This window comes from Antrostomus carolinensis, unplaced genomic scaffold (genome assembly GCF_000700745.2).
Source record: "Antrostomus carolinensis isolate BGI_N321 unplaced genomic scaffold, ASM70074v2 scaffold8082, whole genome shotgun sequence".
Taxonomy (NCBI): domain Eukaryota; kingdom Metazoa; phylum Chordata; class Aves; order Caprimulgiformes; family Caprimulgidae; genus Antrostomus; species Antrostomus carolinensis.
In genome coordinates, this window is record NW_010301522.1 from 1 (window position 1) to 16,488 (window position 16,488).

General features: G+C 39.5%; 2 protein-coding genes across 2 annotated transcripts; one reads left to right on the forward strand and one right to left on the reverse strand.

The window, feature by feature from the left end:
• Nucleotides 1-446: 446 nt before the first annotated feature.
• Nucleotides 447-6,754, forward strand: HSPD1 (heat shock protein family D (Hsp60) member 1; the record flags this gene model as incomplete). The annotated part of the gene is made up of 10 exons (XM_010163482.2): nucleotides 447-699; nucleotides 1,251-1,333; nucleotides 2,003-2,098; nucleotides 2,403-2,496; nucleotides 2,968-3,136; nucleotides 3,484-3,583; nucleotides 4,506-4,751; nucleotides 5,111-5,285; nucleotides 5,890-6,068; nucleotides 6,160-6,754. Coding segments are annotated over 10 exons (1,548 nt in total), but the record flags the coding sequence as incomplete, so codon positions are not given.
• A 2,143-nt stretch (nucleotides 6,755-8,897) lies between these two features.
• Nucleotides 8,898-16,243, reverse strand: COQ10B (coenzyme Q10B). Its single transcript, XM_010163483.1, has 4 exons — nucleotides 16,104-16,243; nucleotides 14,650-14,842; nucleotides 11,965-12,066; nucleotides 8,898-9,065 (listed from the first exon to the last, which is right to left on the reverse strand). The coding sequence occupies exons 1-4, from the start codon at nucleotides 16,223-16,225 to the stop codon at nucleotides 8,898-8,900; spliced, it is 585 nt and encodes a 194-aa protein (XP_010161785.1). The 5' UTR covers nucleotides 16,226-16,243.
• Between the last annotated feature and the right edge of the window lie 245 nt (nucleotides 16,244-16,488).

The following is a 16,488-nucleotide window of genomic DNA, read 5'->3' on the forward strand; positions in this document are numbered from 1 at the left end:
CCCCCCACCCCCAAACATGCAACAAATTGAACTTTGTATTACTATTTTTCAATCATGTAGACTTTTTATTGTGATTTGATGGAAATTTTGCAAATTTAGTTCATTATGTTGCTGTATTTTGGGAAATAATCAGTGTTAGAGGGAATCTGTTCAGTTCTTTTTCTGTGTAAGGCCAGTCTTATTTTAGTTGCAGACTTGCGAGTCTGTGGTATTAACCATTATGGATGGGGAATGAAGCTGCGTTCTGTGAAAGTATAAATGCTTCGAGTGCTTTCTCCAGTTTTGCAGAACCTTAGTAGTGTGTCTTCTTGAAGAAAGTCCCAGATGAAAGCTCTGTGCAAGGGGATGTGGCTGTCCGAAAGTGTCTTTGTCTTCAGTTGAACTTGTGGAATAACATGCTGTGGATTATGTGGCTTTGATTTAATGTTTGTTCTTTGTCACCCTAGGGAAGAACAGTTATTCTTGAACAAAGCTGGGGAAGTCCCAAAGTGACAAAAGACGGTGTGACAGTAGCAAAGGCAATTGACTTAAAAGACAAATACAAAAATATTGGAGCCAGGTTAGTTCAAGATGTTGCCAACAACACAAATGAAGAAGCAGGAGATGGTACCACTACTGCCACGGTACTTGCACGCGCTATTGCCAAGGAAGGCTTTGAGAAGATCAGCAAAGGAGCTAATCCAGTAGAAATCAGGAGGGGTAATTTTTTTTCTCTTGTTTTTAATGTTTAATCACTGTCCTTGCTTCACATCCCAAATTTGACTGGCTTCCTGAATAAGTTGCTGTCTTTTTGAAGAGCTTCATAAAGCTTTATATGAAAAGCAATGTGTAGAGGACAGACTTGTTTCTGTTATGTTACATAGTCTGAACAATTCTTAATTTTTCTAATCGTTTTACTATTTTTTAATGAACTTGTTTGTCATAGGTAAGCTCCATTTAAAGCCATTTCTGTATTTAATTAATTTCTGATAAGTAGATAAATTTACTGGTGCCATGTAAATTGCCATCAAACACCAACTTCAAAAAATTATCACTAGGTATACAAGTGATGGTGAGGAACTGGAACTGTAGAACTGCCAGTCACTTGGTTTTGGACATGCAAACTTGATGCATTTTTGCAGTGTGGACTTTGGTTTGAAACTTAACCTGTTTGTGAAGGGTTTTTTGGTTTGGGGGTTTGTTTGGGTTTTTTTTTTTTCTGTGCTGTATACCTTGTTTTGTTCACTCACAAGTATTCTGTTCATCTTTAGGGGTGATGCTTGCAGTTGATGCTGTCATAGCTGAACTGAAGAAGCTGTCTAAACCTGTTACAACTCCAGAAGAAATTGCACAGGTAAAAAAAAAAAAAAAGCTATTCTTCAGAAAAACATGCTGTAAAGTCAGGTTTAATGGAGCTGACACCTGAGTATTTTTCTTCATATATATAAAGTTTCAGAGTATGTTCCATTGAATTCATGGTAACACTTTCTTGAGTTATTTAAAATTCCCAGTATTCTGCTTTCAACCACAGTGCTGGAAATCAGAAGCAGTGAGTTTTCCTCATCTTCAAGTTTCACTCCAAAATGTGGTCTTAAAACACAAATTTGCGTACTTGGGAAGAATTGACGAGAGCAAAGATGTGTTTGTGCGTGGGAGGTGATGGCAGACCTCCGGGAGTGTGGTGGATCTGCTGTGGGAGGTTCAGGTTGAGGGGGGTGCCCAGCTGGGGCTCAGGCACCAGGTGCATTGGCCTTCATGGCTTGTTCCTCCCCGTGGCCGCAGGTCAGATGGCCTGTGTGTGCCGCACGAGCCCAGCGCACGGGATCTGGCCCAGAGCTTGAGCTGCCCGAGAGCCATTAGCCCTTCTAACAGACTTACTGGATCCTGGTGTGGGTGTGCTGCAGTCAGCTGCCCTGTCTCCTCAGGAAGCATGAGAATTAGAAATGGTTATTCTAATTTTCTTTATAGTGAGGAAACAAATCACTTGTATTGTGAAATATGATTTAATTGTTTACTGTTTCAGGTTGCCACGATATCAGCAAATGGAGATCAGGAAATTGGCAATATAATCTCCGATGCAATGAAAAAAGTTGGACGAAAGGGTGTGATCACTGTCAAGGTGAGAACTGGCCAACATACCGACTGTCTCTTCTCCAGCTGGGGCTGGCTTCTGTGGCACGTGTTGTAGCTGCTGCTGCTGCTCACATCCAGTATCCCACCACAATTCCTCCCTCTGCAGTCCTTTAGATCAGGGTTTGTTTTCTATTCCCTCTTATAATCCTTTTTATTTTGAAGGGAAGCACATAAAACTGACGTGTGGTGCAGAGCCTTTCATTCTGTTGTGCATAGTATGCTAAAACTATACTTGTGCTTTTGGTAGTAAATCAGGGATCTTTAATGTGGACTTTCTTGTATCTAAACAGGATGGAAAAACTCTAAATGATGAACTGGAAATCATTGAGGGTATGAAATTTGACAGAGGCTACATCTCTCCATATTTTATTAATACAACCAAAGGTGAGTTAACAATAACATGTCAAATACTTCACAGGGGCTCTTGTAAGTTAGAAATAGTGGTGGTTGTTATAAAGACTTGACAACCTGTTACACTATGTGCCACAGCAAATAGGTCAGGGGGGTCTTTCCCCATCAGAAACTTAACTCTTTTTACAATCTGTTACACTGTGTGCCACAGTCAGGGGGGGTCTTTCCCCATCAGAAACTTAACTCTTGCTAAAAGCTTGGAGCTTTGGGGGCTTTTTCCCTTCTCTGCTAAGTGTGGATGGTGTCCATGTGAACATCAAGCTGGCCTTGCAGCACTTAGAACACTATAGAATTGAAAGTGGAGTCTTGGAGAAAACAATTTGTCTGTCTTCTTAATGCCATTGAAAAGTGCAACAGTTGCTCCAAAGTAGCTCCTTAGTTTAAGAGAATGCTTGATATGTTTTTGTAATCAGATTGTTCAGACAATGCATGTTGTTTCTGCAGGGCAGAAATGTGAATTCCAGGATGCTTATGTTTTAATCAGTGAAAAGAAAATTTCTAGTGTACAGTCCATAGTTCCAGCTCTTGAAATTGCCAACTCTCACCGCAAACCCTTGGTCATTATTGCTGAAGATGTTGATGGAGAAGCCCTCAGCACTCTAGTCTTGAACAGGTGAGGCTTAATATCCTTACTTTTAGATAAATAGTGGGGTTTTTTGTGTGTATGTGTTTCCATCCTTTTAAAGGAATACATACAGAAGTGTGTATTTCAGTTCATGGTGGTGTAGCACTGTCGTCTGTTCTCTTACCTGTACCAGAGAAACAGCAGCTTTTGTACACTGCCATACTTTACATCAGTTTGGACAGAACTTCAGTTGTTTCCTAACTACCTTTTTGAGCAAAACCAGCTCAGATCATGAAGGTCTCTTTGTTACAGCTGTACTGAAATAATTGATGTTAGTAAGTAGATTTGTTCTATGAACACGTGACAAGTGTTACTCTCTGAATTCCTCTCTTCAGACTGAAGGTTGGTCTTCAGGTTGTTGCTGTAAAAGCGCCGGGTTTTGGTGACAACAGGAAAAACCAGCTTAAGGATATGGCCATTGCTACTGGCGGTGCTGTAAGTAATGATGTTTTAACTGCTTTTTGCTCTACAAAATGTTAATGGTATTGGAAGGAGGAAAAGAATGTGTATTTTTAGGTCCATGACTTGTATTTGCTGTGCTGGAGGCTGCGTCCTGTTCTTTCCAAAACGTAACAGTAACGCTAATGTTTGAGTCTTCATAATTTTTAAAAATGCAGATACTGATAATTGCTGTGTCATACAGCCCTGACCAACCATGAGTAGTATGTCCTTTTAACTGACTGAAGTTACACACGATTTCTTTGCAGCATTTAAGTTGTTAAGGGGAAAGAGGAACTTCAAGGAAATTTCTTAGAAGCAGCAAGGCTTTCTTGCTGCCTTAGAAAAGTGATTGTCTCACAGTTGCACAGACTTGAGTATGGCAAATACAATTCTTTTAAATGTTTAGAACAGACTGGGTAATTTTAATTGTACTTAACTTCTCAAATAGTTGATGGGCTGATTAGTGTCCCTTTATGCTGCTTTTTTTATACACACTTAAAATCATGGCATGGTACTGGGATTCAAAGGTGGTTATTGAAATAAAACTTAATATTTAAGCTCTATTTACAAAGTAACAAACTAGCAAACTCTATTCTAAAGTCAGTTTAGTGCAAATATTCATAACTTCTTGAAATCCTGGGAGGACTCTTAACACAACTCTGCTTTCCAGGCACTTTGAATCAGTGAGTTACATTAGTCAGTCATGAGTGAGAAGTTGGGAGCTCCCTGTTCCGTGAGAGCCAGTTTGTGAGGTACCTGCGTGCCTGGACTCTGTTAGGAGAAGGGAAGAGTTTTGTTCAACTTGTCTGCAGTGTGATTATTGTGCTCTGTTAGCCTGCTGTGTGTGTTTGTGTGTCTGTAAATAAAGAATTTGTGTATGGAGAAGCTATGAATTCCAACTTTTCATTTGTTTCAGGTGTTTGGAGAAGAGGGTTTGAGCCTGAATGTGGAAGATATTCAGCCTCATGACTTTGGTAAAGTTGGAGAGGTCATTGTGACAAAAGATGACACCATGCTTCTAAAGGGGAAAGGTGAAAAGGCTCAAATTGAAAAACGTATTCAAGAAATTATTGAACAGCTAGAAGTTACCACAAGTGAATATGAAAAAGAGAAACTGAATGAGCGACTGGCCAAACTCTCCGATGGAGTAGCAGTGCTGAAGGTGAGAAGTTCTTAGGGAAGGGGCAGTACCAGTCCTTCATTGCCAGTCTAAATTACTACTGTGTGGTTGTTTTGTAATCTTAGCCATTGATTCGGATAAGGAATTTGGCTGCTTACAGTGCTACACTTTGATATTAAGAATATGATGACATCACCAACTAAAACTGTGTGCCTAGGCTTGTTGAGTGCCGAGGTACAAAAGAACAGTGCCAGTGTGGGAGGGCACGGGTTTGCTTTCTGGCACTTCTCAGTTAACAACTCGAGTTGGCTCTCTAGCTTTGCAGCAGCAGTTCTGTAACCAGCAGTGCTCTCCCACCAGCGCTCCTGGGGTGGACCTTGACGTGTGCTTGCTTGTTGTAGGTTGGTGGCACGAGTGATGTTGAAGTGAATGAGAAGAAAGACAGAGTTACTGATGCCCTGAACGCGACCCGTGCCGCTGTAGAGGAAGGCATTGTTCCAGGCGGTGGCTGTGCGCTGCTTCGCTGCATTCCAGCATTAGATGCTTTAGCTCCAGCCAACGAAGATCAGAAAATTGGTAAGTAAATTACTCAGATGTGTGTGTGGAAGTGTTAAAATAGACTTTATTCTGTCCCGAGGCTTTATAAGATTAAACACAGATTGCTTCCAGTGAGTTTTTAGTTACTTGATCTTTAGAACCTCATATCCCCTTGCTGGTGTGGTGGTCTCTGCTTTGCAGTGGGAAGGAGCTTTCACTGCATCTCTGACTTGGATCTGAAGGAACCAATAACAATAAAGCAACAGTACCCCTGCAAAGAATTGCAGACCACTAAAGGAGAGTTGACTGTGACAGCCATTGCAGACAGACATAAAAATCTAAGAATGCTTAAGGGATTGTGTGGAGAATCAAATGGAAAAAGGCTTTGTGTCATGTTACAGTAATAATGTTCCTTATTACCTCTTGCAGAAGTAAAACTAAAATGTGTGAATATCCTGCAAAGATTTCCTATGTTGACAAATGTCAAGCAGCAGAGAACTTTTTTCCCTGGAACTGATAAAAATAGAATATTCTTGCTCAGAGGGTTCTTCGTTTTTGTATTGATCTCCAGTACGTGAGCGCGTGCTTTGGCAATAGCAGCAGTGTATGTAATATGTAATTCTAAACATCCTTTTTCTTACAGGCATTGAAATAATAAAGAGAACGCTCAAAATCCCAGCAATGACTATTGCAAAGAATGCAGGTGTGGAAGGATCGTTAATAGTTGAAAAAATCCTGCAGAGTCCATCAGAAGTTGGCTATGATGCAATGCTCGGTGACTTTGTAAACATGGTGGAAAAAGGAATCATCGACCCAACGAAGGTAACCTAAAATAGTCTTAATTCTCAGCTCTCCTTCCTCCCAGCTCACGTGGTTGTCAGCAGGTGTTAAGTTATTTCTTTGCTATTTTTAGGTTGTGAGAACTGCTCTGATGGACGCTGCGGGTGTTGCGTCTCTCTTATCAACAGCAGAAGCAGTGGTGACTGAAATTCCTAAAGAAGAAAAGGAGCCGGCAATGGGAGGAATGGGTGGGATGGGTGGAGGCATGGGAGGTGGCATGTTCTAATTCCTGGGGTAGGGATGCATCATGAGCTGTGCTGTTTAAGACTGACAGTTCTGACTTGAAAAACTTCAGGTGTCAGTGCAAGAGGGTGGATAGTGACTGAAGTGAGGCTGGTGTTTAAAAGAATCACTGTAACCATCAGTTACTGGATTTCATTTAACACACGTGTAATTGTTTACAGTCATTGTCCATGCCTACAGATAATTTATTTTGTATTTTTTGAATAAAGACATTTGTACATTCCTGATAACTGGGTGCAAGATCCATCTACCAAGGTCCTGATTTAAACTTAATTAAGGCACTTGATATTCTGTTTCAGAACTTATTGGTGCTTGCCAGTACTAGGAAGAACTTGGAAGCCCCTGTGCGTGAGACTAGACAATTGTGTACAAAGTAGGCAAATACACAATTATGTGACCTTTATGTAATAAAACAAACTGCTCAAAAGTTATTCAATGTATCACCTTATTCATCTGCACACAAAGCCATAGTCATGGGAGAACCTTGACAGCCTTCTACTTCTAAGATTTACTAGAAATCTGACACTTAGGCTTGGAAAGGACAGGCCATTTCCCTCCGGGAAACATTCCTTTGTCTAGAATGTTTTCTCAGAAATACAAGTGACTCCTAATTTTGCTAAGAACTATCTCAGCTGAACTGACTCTGCAGTTCTTTGAAATATTAAACTATGCTATGAAAATAAGGCACGTGCACGGACTTTATTTGCCCTGTCTATGCTGCTTGTTCCACGTGCTGGAACAGGCCCGGTGCATCTTTCACAGGACTGTGGGAGGGAGAGTGTCCGGAGGGTATGAAACAGGTAAGTCTTCCTTAACAAAGGGGTGTGGGGGTTTTAAATACTTGTTTTGCTCGGGTGTAGCACGTGGTTACCTCCTTGCCTTGAGACTTCCAGTCTTGTCTTTGGCTTTCTGGTAGTGGGCTCCAGGATTTTGCTTGAATTATTTTGCACTGGGTGCTGCTTTCCCCTTAAAAATGACAGCTTTGTTTGCCTCCTGCTGCAGTCTTCAACCTGACACAGCTAATACCATTGATCTGTGAAGTCTTTTCTGCCTGCTTTTCAACTCTGCTTTCTAAACTTCAAAACAATGGTGTTCCCAAACTTGTCTATTTTTATCTCTGATTATCTCAACAAACAAAATTGCTTTACAACTTCTCAGTGCTTTAAAACTGACCTCTTAATCCAGCTGTCACTTTCCCCAGCTTCCTACCTCTAATAAGAACTCTCCTTCACATAGGACGTGCAATAGGATGAGCAATTTCAACTGCTATTTCTGGAAAAGTATCTAAAATGGTCTGAAACTGCTTCAGGCCTGTCATTGTCCTGAACTGTATCTTCCTGCACTATTTAATGCACTATTCTGTAGTGACCGTGTGGATTATGGACACTTTGGAGAAGGGACCAGCTTCAACACCTGACCTGAAGCTTCACCCCATTTCAGTAAGGAAATCTGGTAATGAATGGCAGCATTACAGATGGGATTTAAAATCTGATCAAACTTATTTAATGTTTCTTCAGAGACTGGAAAGGGAGTATTAATGTCAGGAATAGAACTACTGCAATTGAATTTGAGACAGCTGGGACCATTGCATGAGCTGCTAATTAAATGGTAGTATGGCACTGAAATGAAACTAGTAAGTAAGGCTTAGCTCTCTATTGTATGTTGTTTAATGACCACTGGCCTTGGGCGTGCTCGTCTGCAGTAAGCGAAGGACAGCTTGTTCCCCCCTTCCAGGGAGGACAGTGCTGCAGTACAGAATGTTGTGCATCTGTGCCCTAGTTCTCAAAGAGGTAATACTTATGTACTTGGTTTAAAGTTGAGTTGGAACTGGGAACTCTTGAACGAGATGAGATGTATCTACTGTAACCTCACTGCAATGTGCAGTAGTGGAAGAGTGGCAGGTAGGCAAGTTTAGCACAGTCAACAGTGTCCAGAGCCCAGGCAGCTAAGAACCACTGAAACTGCTGCTCTCAAGTTATGGTGCCCCTTATGTTACGTGTACCTCTTACATTTAACCCCTGGAAACTCAGGAGTGTTCAGGCTGTCTTGTTTTTTCTATTGCAGTTGCTGGTCAGAATTCAACAGCAGCTGGAGACTCCTGACTTACCCTTCACTTGGGTTAAAAGCAGCTGCTACCCTGTGCTTGACAAACTCTTCATACCCCCCAAAGCCAGAACGTCAGTTTCCCTGCACTGTTAAGTTACATTCACACTACTAATAAGTTAAACTTGAGTTAATATGTTACAATGCTGAAAAAACCATAAGCAAGGTAGAACTTGCACTGGGACTACACAAACTGTTTGGCAAGTTAATAGATGGCAGCCTGAGTTATCTTGAGGTAACAGTCGCTGCCAATTGCCTGCTACTGATAACACTAAGTTGCACTTGATTGCAGCTTGAACATTCTATATACATCTGGCTGAACAGGTGTGTTTTGTACAGTATAAAATCACACACAAAGCTCAGATATGAAATAGATGCCTTAAAGGAGGAGGAGGAGCATGGCACCTCTTGTACGAATGAAGTTTACAAACAAGTTTATAATGGAGATCATTACAATTTTCCCTTTTATGTGTGATGAACTTCATGAAGCATTAGCTCCCGAGGTATGGTTGTTTCTGGGCCGTGGAGTTTGCCCGCTCTTCTTTCAAATGCAGCTACCATCTGCTTTACCACTTCATCAAAAAATAGCGTAGCAAGTTTTGAGTGTAGAAGTGAACGAAATTCAAAAGAAACCTGTTTAAGAAAATAGACAAGATTTGTTTTTCCTGTATCTACTGTTGTGGTAAAGTGCTGTTACAAATAGACAACTTTTGTTAAAGAATCTCTAGTTAGTCTGCAAGTAAGCTATGGGTGAAAGAACAGTGAAAACTGAGCTACGGGTGAGTGTGTCTGTGAAGAAAAGCCTTATTCCTTGGTTAGAGGACTGTCTCTTGGGGCTTTTCAATTAGAAGAATCATCTTGTTCAGTTCTCTGAAGCAATCTTTTTCATTTATCTAAACTAGCTGTATTTTACTTAATAAATGATGCATGACAAAACACAAGTGAAAGATTTGAGGTAATGAAAAGCTACTGACAAACAATAACTTAGTTCCTTTTCACACAGATCTCAGACAAAAGCTGGCTGAAGGAAATCCTGTGTGGCAAGACAGCAGACTCACAGGTAAGCTGGAGTAAACCCAAGAGGCATTTAAGAGCAGCTCGAAATAGCTACCTATTAAATACCAATGTTTTAAATCGGTCTTTCTGTCTTGGTAGCTGTAGTTATGGTGTGTTCAGACAAGAGCAATTTACTGACTAAAGCTGCAAATTTGCTTGTGTGTGCCTTATCTCCTACCTGAACACCTCCCACTCGACCTGCACTGTCCTGACAGGGGCATCCAGTTTCAGAGTACAGGCGTACTGGTGAAGTCCTCTGTACCAAGCCCTCGCGCCTCCTCCTGCAGTGCTTAGAATTAAACGTCTACATTTCCTTTTAGCTAGTGACTCTTGCAGTTACACTGAAGCTACTGCAGTGGTTGCAGTTATGGCAGAGATGTGCTATGCTGGCCTCCAGTCTCGTTCAATAACATTCCCCGAGGGCTATGGAATCGTACTGTTTTGGAAAACACAGCTTCCCAAAATGATTACAGAATTTTCAGGGAAAGAAACAGGTGGTTCTGCAGTTTTATCACTCCTGCTATAACATGTCTTTTGGATTGAGATTTAAGGGTTTTTGTCATACCTGAGGAACTGGCCTATTAGATGCTAAATGGAGCAAATACAGCTTCTCTCAAGTTGCTTCTGAGTAATGCATAGTAACTGGAAACAGTAGGACAGAAGTAATTAAACCACCTGGACTGGAAGCCAAGTGTAGCTTCATCTACATTTTCTTGACCTCAAGCATCAGTAAAATTAATGTGCCTTTCAAAAGTCTGAGAGTTATCAGTTTTAGAGCACGCGGAGTTCTGCCGAGCAGGGATAATGAGCTTGGCATCACGTTCAGTAACTATGTAAAAACTTGAAGTTTATGAAGTTTGTGGATGATAAAAGTGTTGTGCTTCAATCTATATCAGGCTGGGAAAACAGTGATACAGTAGCTTGTGGGAACCAGCATAACCCACACCTCAAATTTTATTTTCTAAAGCAAATAAGCAGTCTTGAAATTCAAGTTTTTTCTTGAATATTTGTAGTTGCAGGGTATGCTTTGAGGAGTTTGTTGTGAAATGTTTATCATCCCTATCTGCACAGGCCCAGAGGCAAGTAAGACAGCAGGTCAGTAACTAGCAAGGGTTCGAGTCCTCAAGGACTTGCATTTGTGAGGCAACTCCCTGCTCAGCTGGCTACATTTGCTTCTGCTACCTCAAAATGGGGCAAGCAGTGAGAAGTATTGATAATGTTTCCCCAAGAAAGTTAAAATGTTCATATTAAGTCCAGTTTTGACTCCTTTTAACTGAAGTTCTTGAAATGTCAAAAGGTGGCTTTAGTATGGGAGGGACACACCCATGTTTTCCTCACAAACTCAGTATCTAGATTATAGGGTTTAAATGCTTGCTAAATTAAAGTTTTCTCAACTGACTTACAGCTTGAGTAAAAAGCTAGCTTATGTACTGGTCAGGAGCAGGAACTAGCACTAATTTGCCTGGAGAAATTAAAGTACCATGACAAATAACATGCAGACATCATTGGCAAATCCTATTGGTCCCTACAGATTCACACTTGCTGTTGAACTGTATGAAGTGATATACGGCAATAAGCTGAAAGTTATTAACCCAAGGAGATTCATGTGCCAGTTTACAAATACTCCAAATGCTCTTTCCTATTTACAGAAGATAACTTTTAAAGCAGAGTATCCCAGTAGATGGCAGCAGGATCAACCCATTTCTGTGTACTTTTGTAGCCTGTTCTGAACCCCAGCTTAGCTTACATGCTCGTGCAACACCTACTCTTCATACTGTAACATGTAAGAAAAAAATGTGATGACAGAATAAACAGACAAAATGGAAAAGCAATAACTTGAGTGGAAAATGACTTGTCTAGGAGTAAAAGACTAAATCAGATACTGGATTTAAAGAGCAATAGTCTTGAGCTCCAGTGATACTCCATCATAGAGTAGAAAGACTGCAAAAATCTATTCTACCTGTATTATAGAAAGAAGGAGTAAGACTTAAAATACATGAAAGGGTAAAACTGGAAGCCAGGAATTTAAATTGACCAAACTGCAGGCCAAACAGGACAGATGGGAGAATACCTACTTTCTGGTACCAAGAGCACTTAGACTGTAGAGTAATTAAAGCAAATAGCAAAGTACACTTAGTATTTCTCCCTCTGTGTTTGACTGTCTAGAAATTCAGCATGTTTATAATTGTACAGTGAGAGATACCAGACCCTGTTTCATGATATGTGGACACCTCAGAGAAGACTGCTTTCTTTAAAGGACATTGTAGTGGTTTCCAGGTGGTAAAGTTTGCAATTTTTTTTAGGATAGTAGTGACTAAAAATAACTTGTTTTCCATTTGTATTTGTTTTTAAAAAAAAAAAAAAGTCAGTACTAGGCATTAAAAAAACCCACCTCAGCTGAAGATACTGTTTCTATGCCCTATTCCTAGCATATGCCCCATTCCTAACACCTGGTAATCTTAATTACAATACTTACTGAAAAATCCAATGTACAAGTCCTTGGATAACCAGGGATACCTGGGCTGAAACGCCACACTGTTTCCAAGTGATTAAATAGTCTTCCATCTGTGCAGGATGCCTAAAAATAAAGTTTAAAAAGTCAAGCTACAATTAGGCCTTTACAGATGCGACAAATCAGTATTACTGAACTTTACATTTGCATTTTGTTAGACAGTGAAGGGCACAGCATAGTTAAAATTATTCATATAGCACAGCCAGCGTGAGATCCCTTTCTCACAGTACCTTTTACAGTGAAATGATTGAATCCCTTTTAAGGGAGGGGAAAAATTTTGGTGTTGAGAGTCGTAAAACAGATCTCTAGCACAATGCATAGAACACCAAAATAGTGCTAAACACCAGAATTTTGAACAACACTGCTTTAAGCAAAGGATATGGATATTTACTTGGTTTGTAATTTTTTTTTTATTACACATACAGAATGTTTTATATACCGATATATAGACTGGTAGTCTTGGGCTATAACAATGCTTAGCATCAAAAAAAACCTGATTGAAGACAAACTCCAAATATCTGTCACAAGATACTATGGTGATCAAGAGCTACCATGAAGTAAGTCACTAAGGCTGTATCTCAACTTCATATTCAGCTTATATGTTGGCTTTTACAGGCAAGCCATATTAAACTAACACTTCAGGACTGCTTGTATACAAGCCTCCTTTAAAACAATGAAGTATTTGCAGTAGTTATCTTCATAGTTTTCATTACAACAGGGTCCTTATTTTCACTAATTTTTCTTTTAGCACATACAGCTAATTTTGTGTGGCTATATTTATAATAGAAAAAGACTGAAAGACATATACTTCAAAATCATCCAAATATGTAATGTAAATTGGCTTGGAATTTCTAGAGACAATTTCTGTAACCTTTTTAAAACTTTTTTTTTTTACAAGTGCTTACTGTTACCCCAAGCAGCTCTGCTCCAACGAGACTACCCATGATAAAGATGTGTTGCCCGTGGTTCAAAAGCCACGGTAAGGTAAGCCATCTCAAAGACTAATCAGCAGCACAAAAATACCTACATTTTTCTGCCTAGGAATGAGGTGCAGTGCCTTGCTACTTCTACAGAAAGGGGAGGAGCAGAGGGAAGATTATAGACACGAAGAGCTGGGCTTGCTTTTCCTGCTGCTGCCAAAAGGGCAGGAATAATGGGAACGTTGCCAGTGTCCCCCCCTTGCTCCCAACCTTATAAGTAGCAAACTCACTCCATGCTTTCCTCTGCGGCAAGAACTGCTGCTACCAGTCTGATTTTTTCCATTGCTCAAGCACTGCTGCCGTAAGCAACAAATTTGTGTTCGTTTTGTCACCAGCAGTAGCCTGCTATGCTACACCACCATGCAAGCTGCCTTTGTCCAGAGTTATTTCTGAGGACAGTGAAGTAGTTCAAACAGTCACTTCTCTAGAAATGTTCCTACAGTTATATGAACAAAATGGAAAGTTCTAGGAAAAATAATCCTAGCAGAGAAAACACTAATATGTCTAGGAAGAGGAAAGCTAAAGAAACTCTTCTCCTCACCACTTTCATGGTCGTTTCTGAGACAGGAAATCCTCTTTTGAGTGAATTTGAGGGAAAAGGAGTTGATAAGACAATCTGATAGCTATGTGAAAGGAAAAAGCCCCTCTTGTCAGGGAAGAGTAGAAAAGGAAAGCAGTCAGCATGTAAAATGCAGATTTGTCTATTGTAGCTGTTCAACTTTCTTAATAAGGAGAAAGATTTGTGGGTTTTTTTCCCCAGGACCAGTAAGTACCTTGAATAAAGGCACTTTCCATATTCCCTTTCCAATTCATGTCTCCCCTGTACTTAAGAAACATAAGTTCTGTTTTGAGCAGTGTCTCTTGAGAGGAAGTCTATAAAAGAATAGTGAAATAGGATATCCAAACAATTATCTTGAACAGCACTCAACTGTTGTAATTCCACTAGTTATTCCAAAAAATAGTCAAGATCTGACACGTGAAGGGAGAGGCAGTTTTGCTGTAAAGAATCTGTTCTGAGCTTGTAACACATAAGGCAAACTAGTCAGAAGATCCAGATATCATTTAAAATTTCTCCCTTGACATTTTTAATTAATGCTCTTGAAAAGCTGAAAGGAGGAGACATGCAACTGCTTCTCTTCTGAACACATTAATTCTAAAAAAATGACTTTAAATCCACTCTTTTATCTTTTCAACAATACACTGAAAAACAAGCTCTTCAGCAGCTCCTACCCAAGTTCAAGACTTCTCATATTAGCTAGGTAAAATTGTCAGAAGTAATGACACATAAATTTTGCTAAGACATCAGAAGCAACAGTTGTTGATGATAACTTTTAAGTCAGTATTAATTTTGCATTCAGAGAGGCCTGGGCAAAATTTTAACAAAAACAAACAAAAATAGTATATCTTCATTAATGGCTGCTAGTTTCTCCAGCAAAAGAAAATTAAAAAGCAATTCCTCCCTGCCCACTATTTGGCAGCTTGTGTTTTAAAAGCACATTCAAATTCTCTCCAGTTTCTAAGTCTTTAAACAAAAGCAATACAAGTTTCGAGCGACACAAAGCACTTCCAGCATCAATGTTGTTTTGAAGCACTAGTAAATTATTTAAATTTCAACCAACAAAAGTTACAGAAAGTTACAGCTAAGGGAAAAAAAAAATAATAGAGTTACCTTAACTAAATGTGGTCTCACTAGGGTGACAACTGATGTATACCTCTCTACTACAGGAGGAAATCCTATTTCTAGCTGTGCTTTGCAGTATCCGGAGCGCTTCGATAATATATCTGACTTCTTGCACCATGGAACAAATAGTTTGTAATTCTCCACCACAGCAACAACTTCATACATTTCCTGCATGGAATACCTGGAAACAGAAACACAAGTGTTAGTTACAAGGTACTTTTAACTTCAAATTCAGTATTAAAGAGTTTCAAAGATGGCATAAATGGCAGTTTGGAAGGTGAACATACAGTCACCTGAAACCACTATCACTATTTTTGGAAATTAAAAAGAGGAGAGAGAAAAAAAAAAATAATAAACTGGTAAAAGTCTTTGCACAAACATACAAAACAGCACACAACATCCAGCAGTAAAGCTGGTGAACAGTGAACACTACTTTCCTTATTTTAGCCCAAATAAAAAAGCTTAATTGAAAAATACATGCAATGGAAAAACCTCACAGCATCACAGAATGGCTGAGGGTGGAAGGGTCATCTTATCCAGCCTCCTTGCTCAAGGAGGATATTGAAATTTATGGAAGGATTCAATGGCAACATTTTAGTTGATTCTACGGTAACATAACAAATTATTCTGTAACTATGTTTTTTTATTTTTAGTTCTGACTCAGAAAAGAATTGAAGCACATGCTTAATTCCATCTGTGTTTAAAATGAAGCATATGTTAAACACTACTCAACAGTAAGAACTATTGGAAAAAGGCTCTTTTTAAGTGACTATGCAAAATCTGTTGCAGTTCAAGAACTGAGTGTTAAGCATAGTAAAAAAATTATGCTAATAAACAAATAGTTCATACTACTGTGGACTAGAAACTGAGGGCAGATCCTGGTCTAACCACATTAACTGGAATTTTCCCACTAGCTTTAAGGCAAACAGTATTTCAAAATCTTTTTCTATGTGCCTAAGTTTCTTCACCACACAACTTATTACTTTCCTTTTTTTAAAGGAAGAAGAAAATCTCAAGAAGAAAGAAGTACAACATAATGTAAGTGCAAACTTTAGCAAGTACTTGGGACAGAAGGGAACAAACCGAGTGTTTTCACACCTGTTGGTTTATTCCCATTTCACCAGATGAAATTAACAGTGTATTCTTCCCTTTCAGGGTTGTTTTTGTTTTGTCATGGAATGAAAGGATTATTTCTGCTATTTCTTTCTATGGGGCAAGGGTTTTGGGTTCCTACTTTTTTTTATACTAAATTTCAGACTGGAAAAGCCTGATCTCTACAAATTCTGAAAGTCAAAACTCCTTCCTAGTCTCCAACTGGGCAAAGTCCTAGGGACATGTGTCTTCAGGGATGATCAGTCTTTGAACTTCTAGTGCTTCAGATGAATCACAGCAAACATGAAAACTGATAAACATATAAAGTCCTCCCCCATGTCTATACAAACCCTATAATTCTTCTTTCAGAATATTCTTTTTTTTTATTTACTAGTGGTGCAGCAATGTTGAAGAAAGTTCTTGAAAAGGTATGGCTCGTTACAGGTACTTGCGAAGGAGAAATTCTGGTCATCAGAATGCCACAAGAAGCCAAGTGTGAAAATGCTTTTAGATGTGTTTTATGTCAGCAAAATAAATAACAATACATTCAGGTGAGACAAACAATCTGTTGTATAACATTCCAGAAAACATCAGATTTACATGAAGAAACAAAGGCGTGTGATCATAACGGCATACAAACTGTTAAAAACACAAGGGGGATTTTTTTTCCCCTTAGGACAAACTAAAAATAGCCCCAGTCACGAGAAAAGTAACTGGCAGAGTAAAATACAAATG

Coding starts and splice junctions, on each gene's coding strand:
- COQ10B (XM_010163483.1), bottom strand. CDS start 16,225: ATGACCAGAATTTCTCCTTCGCAAGTACCTGTAACGAGCCATACCTTT. Junction 14,843..16,103: donor TCTGAAAGAAGAATTATAGG/GTTTGTATAGAC, acceptor TTCTGTTTCCAG/GTATTCCATGCAGGAAATGT. Junction 12,067..14,649: donor TGAGACCACATTTAGTTAAG/GTAACTCTATTA, acceptor CTTTATTTTTAG/GCATCCTGCACAGATGGAAG.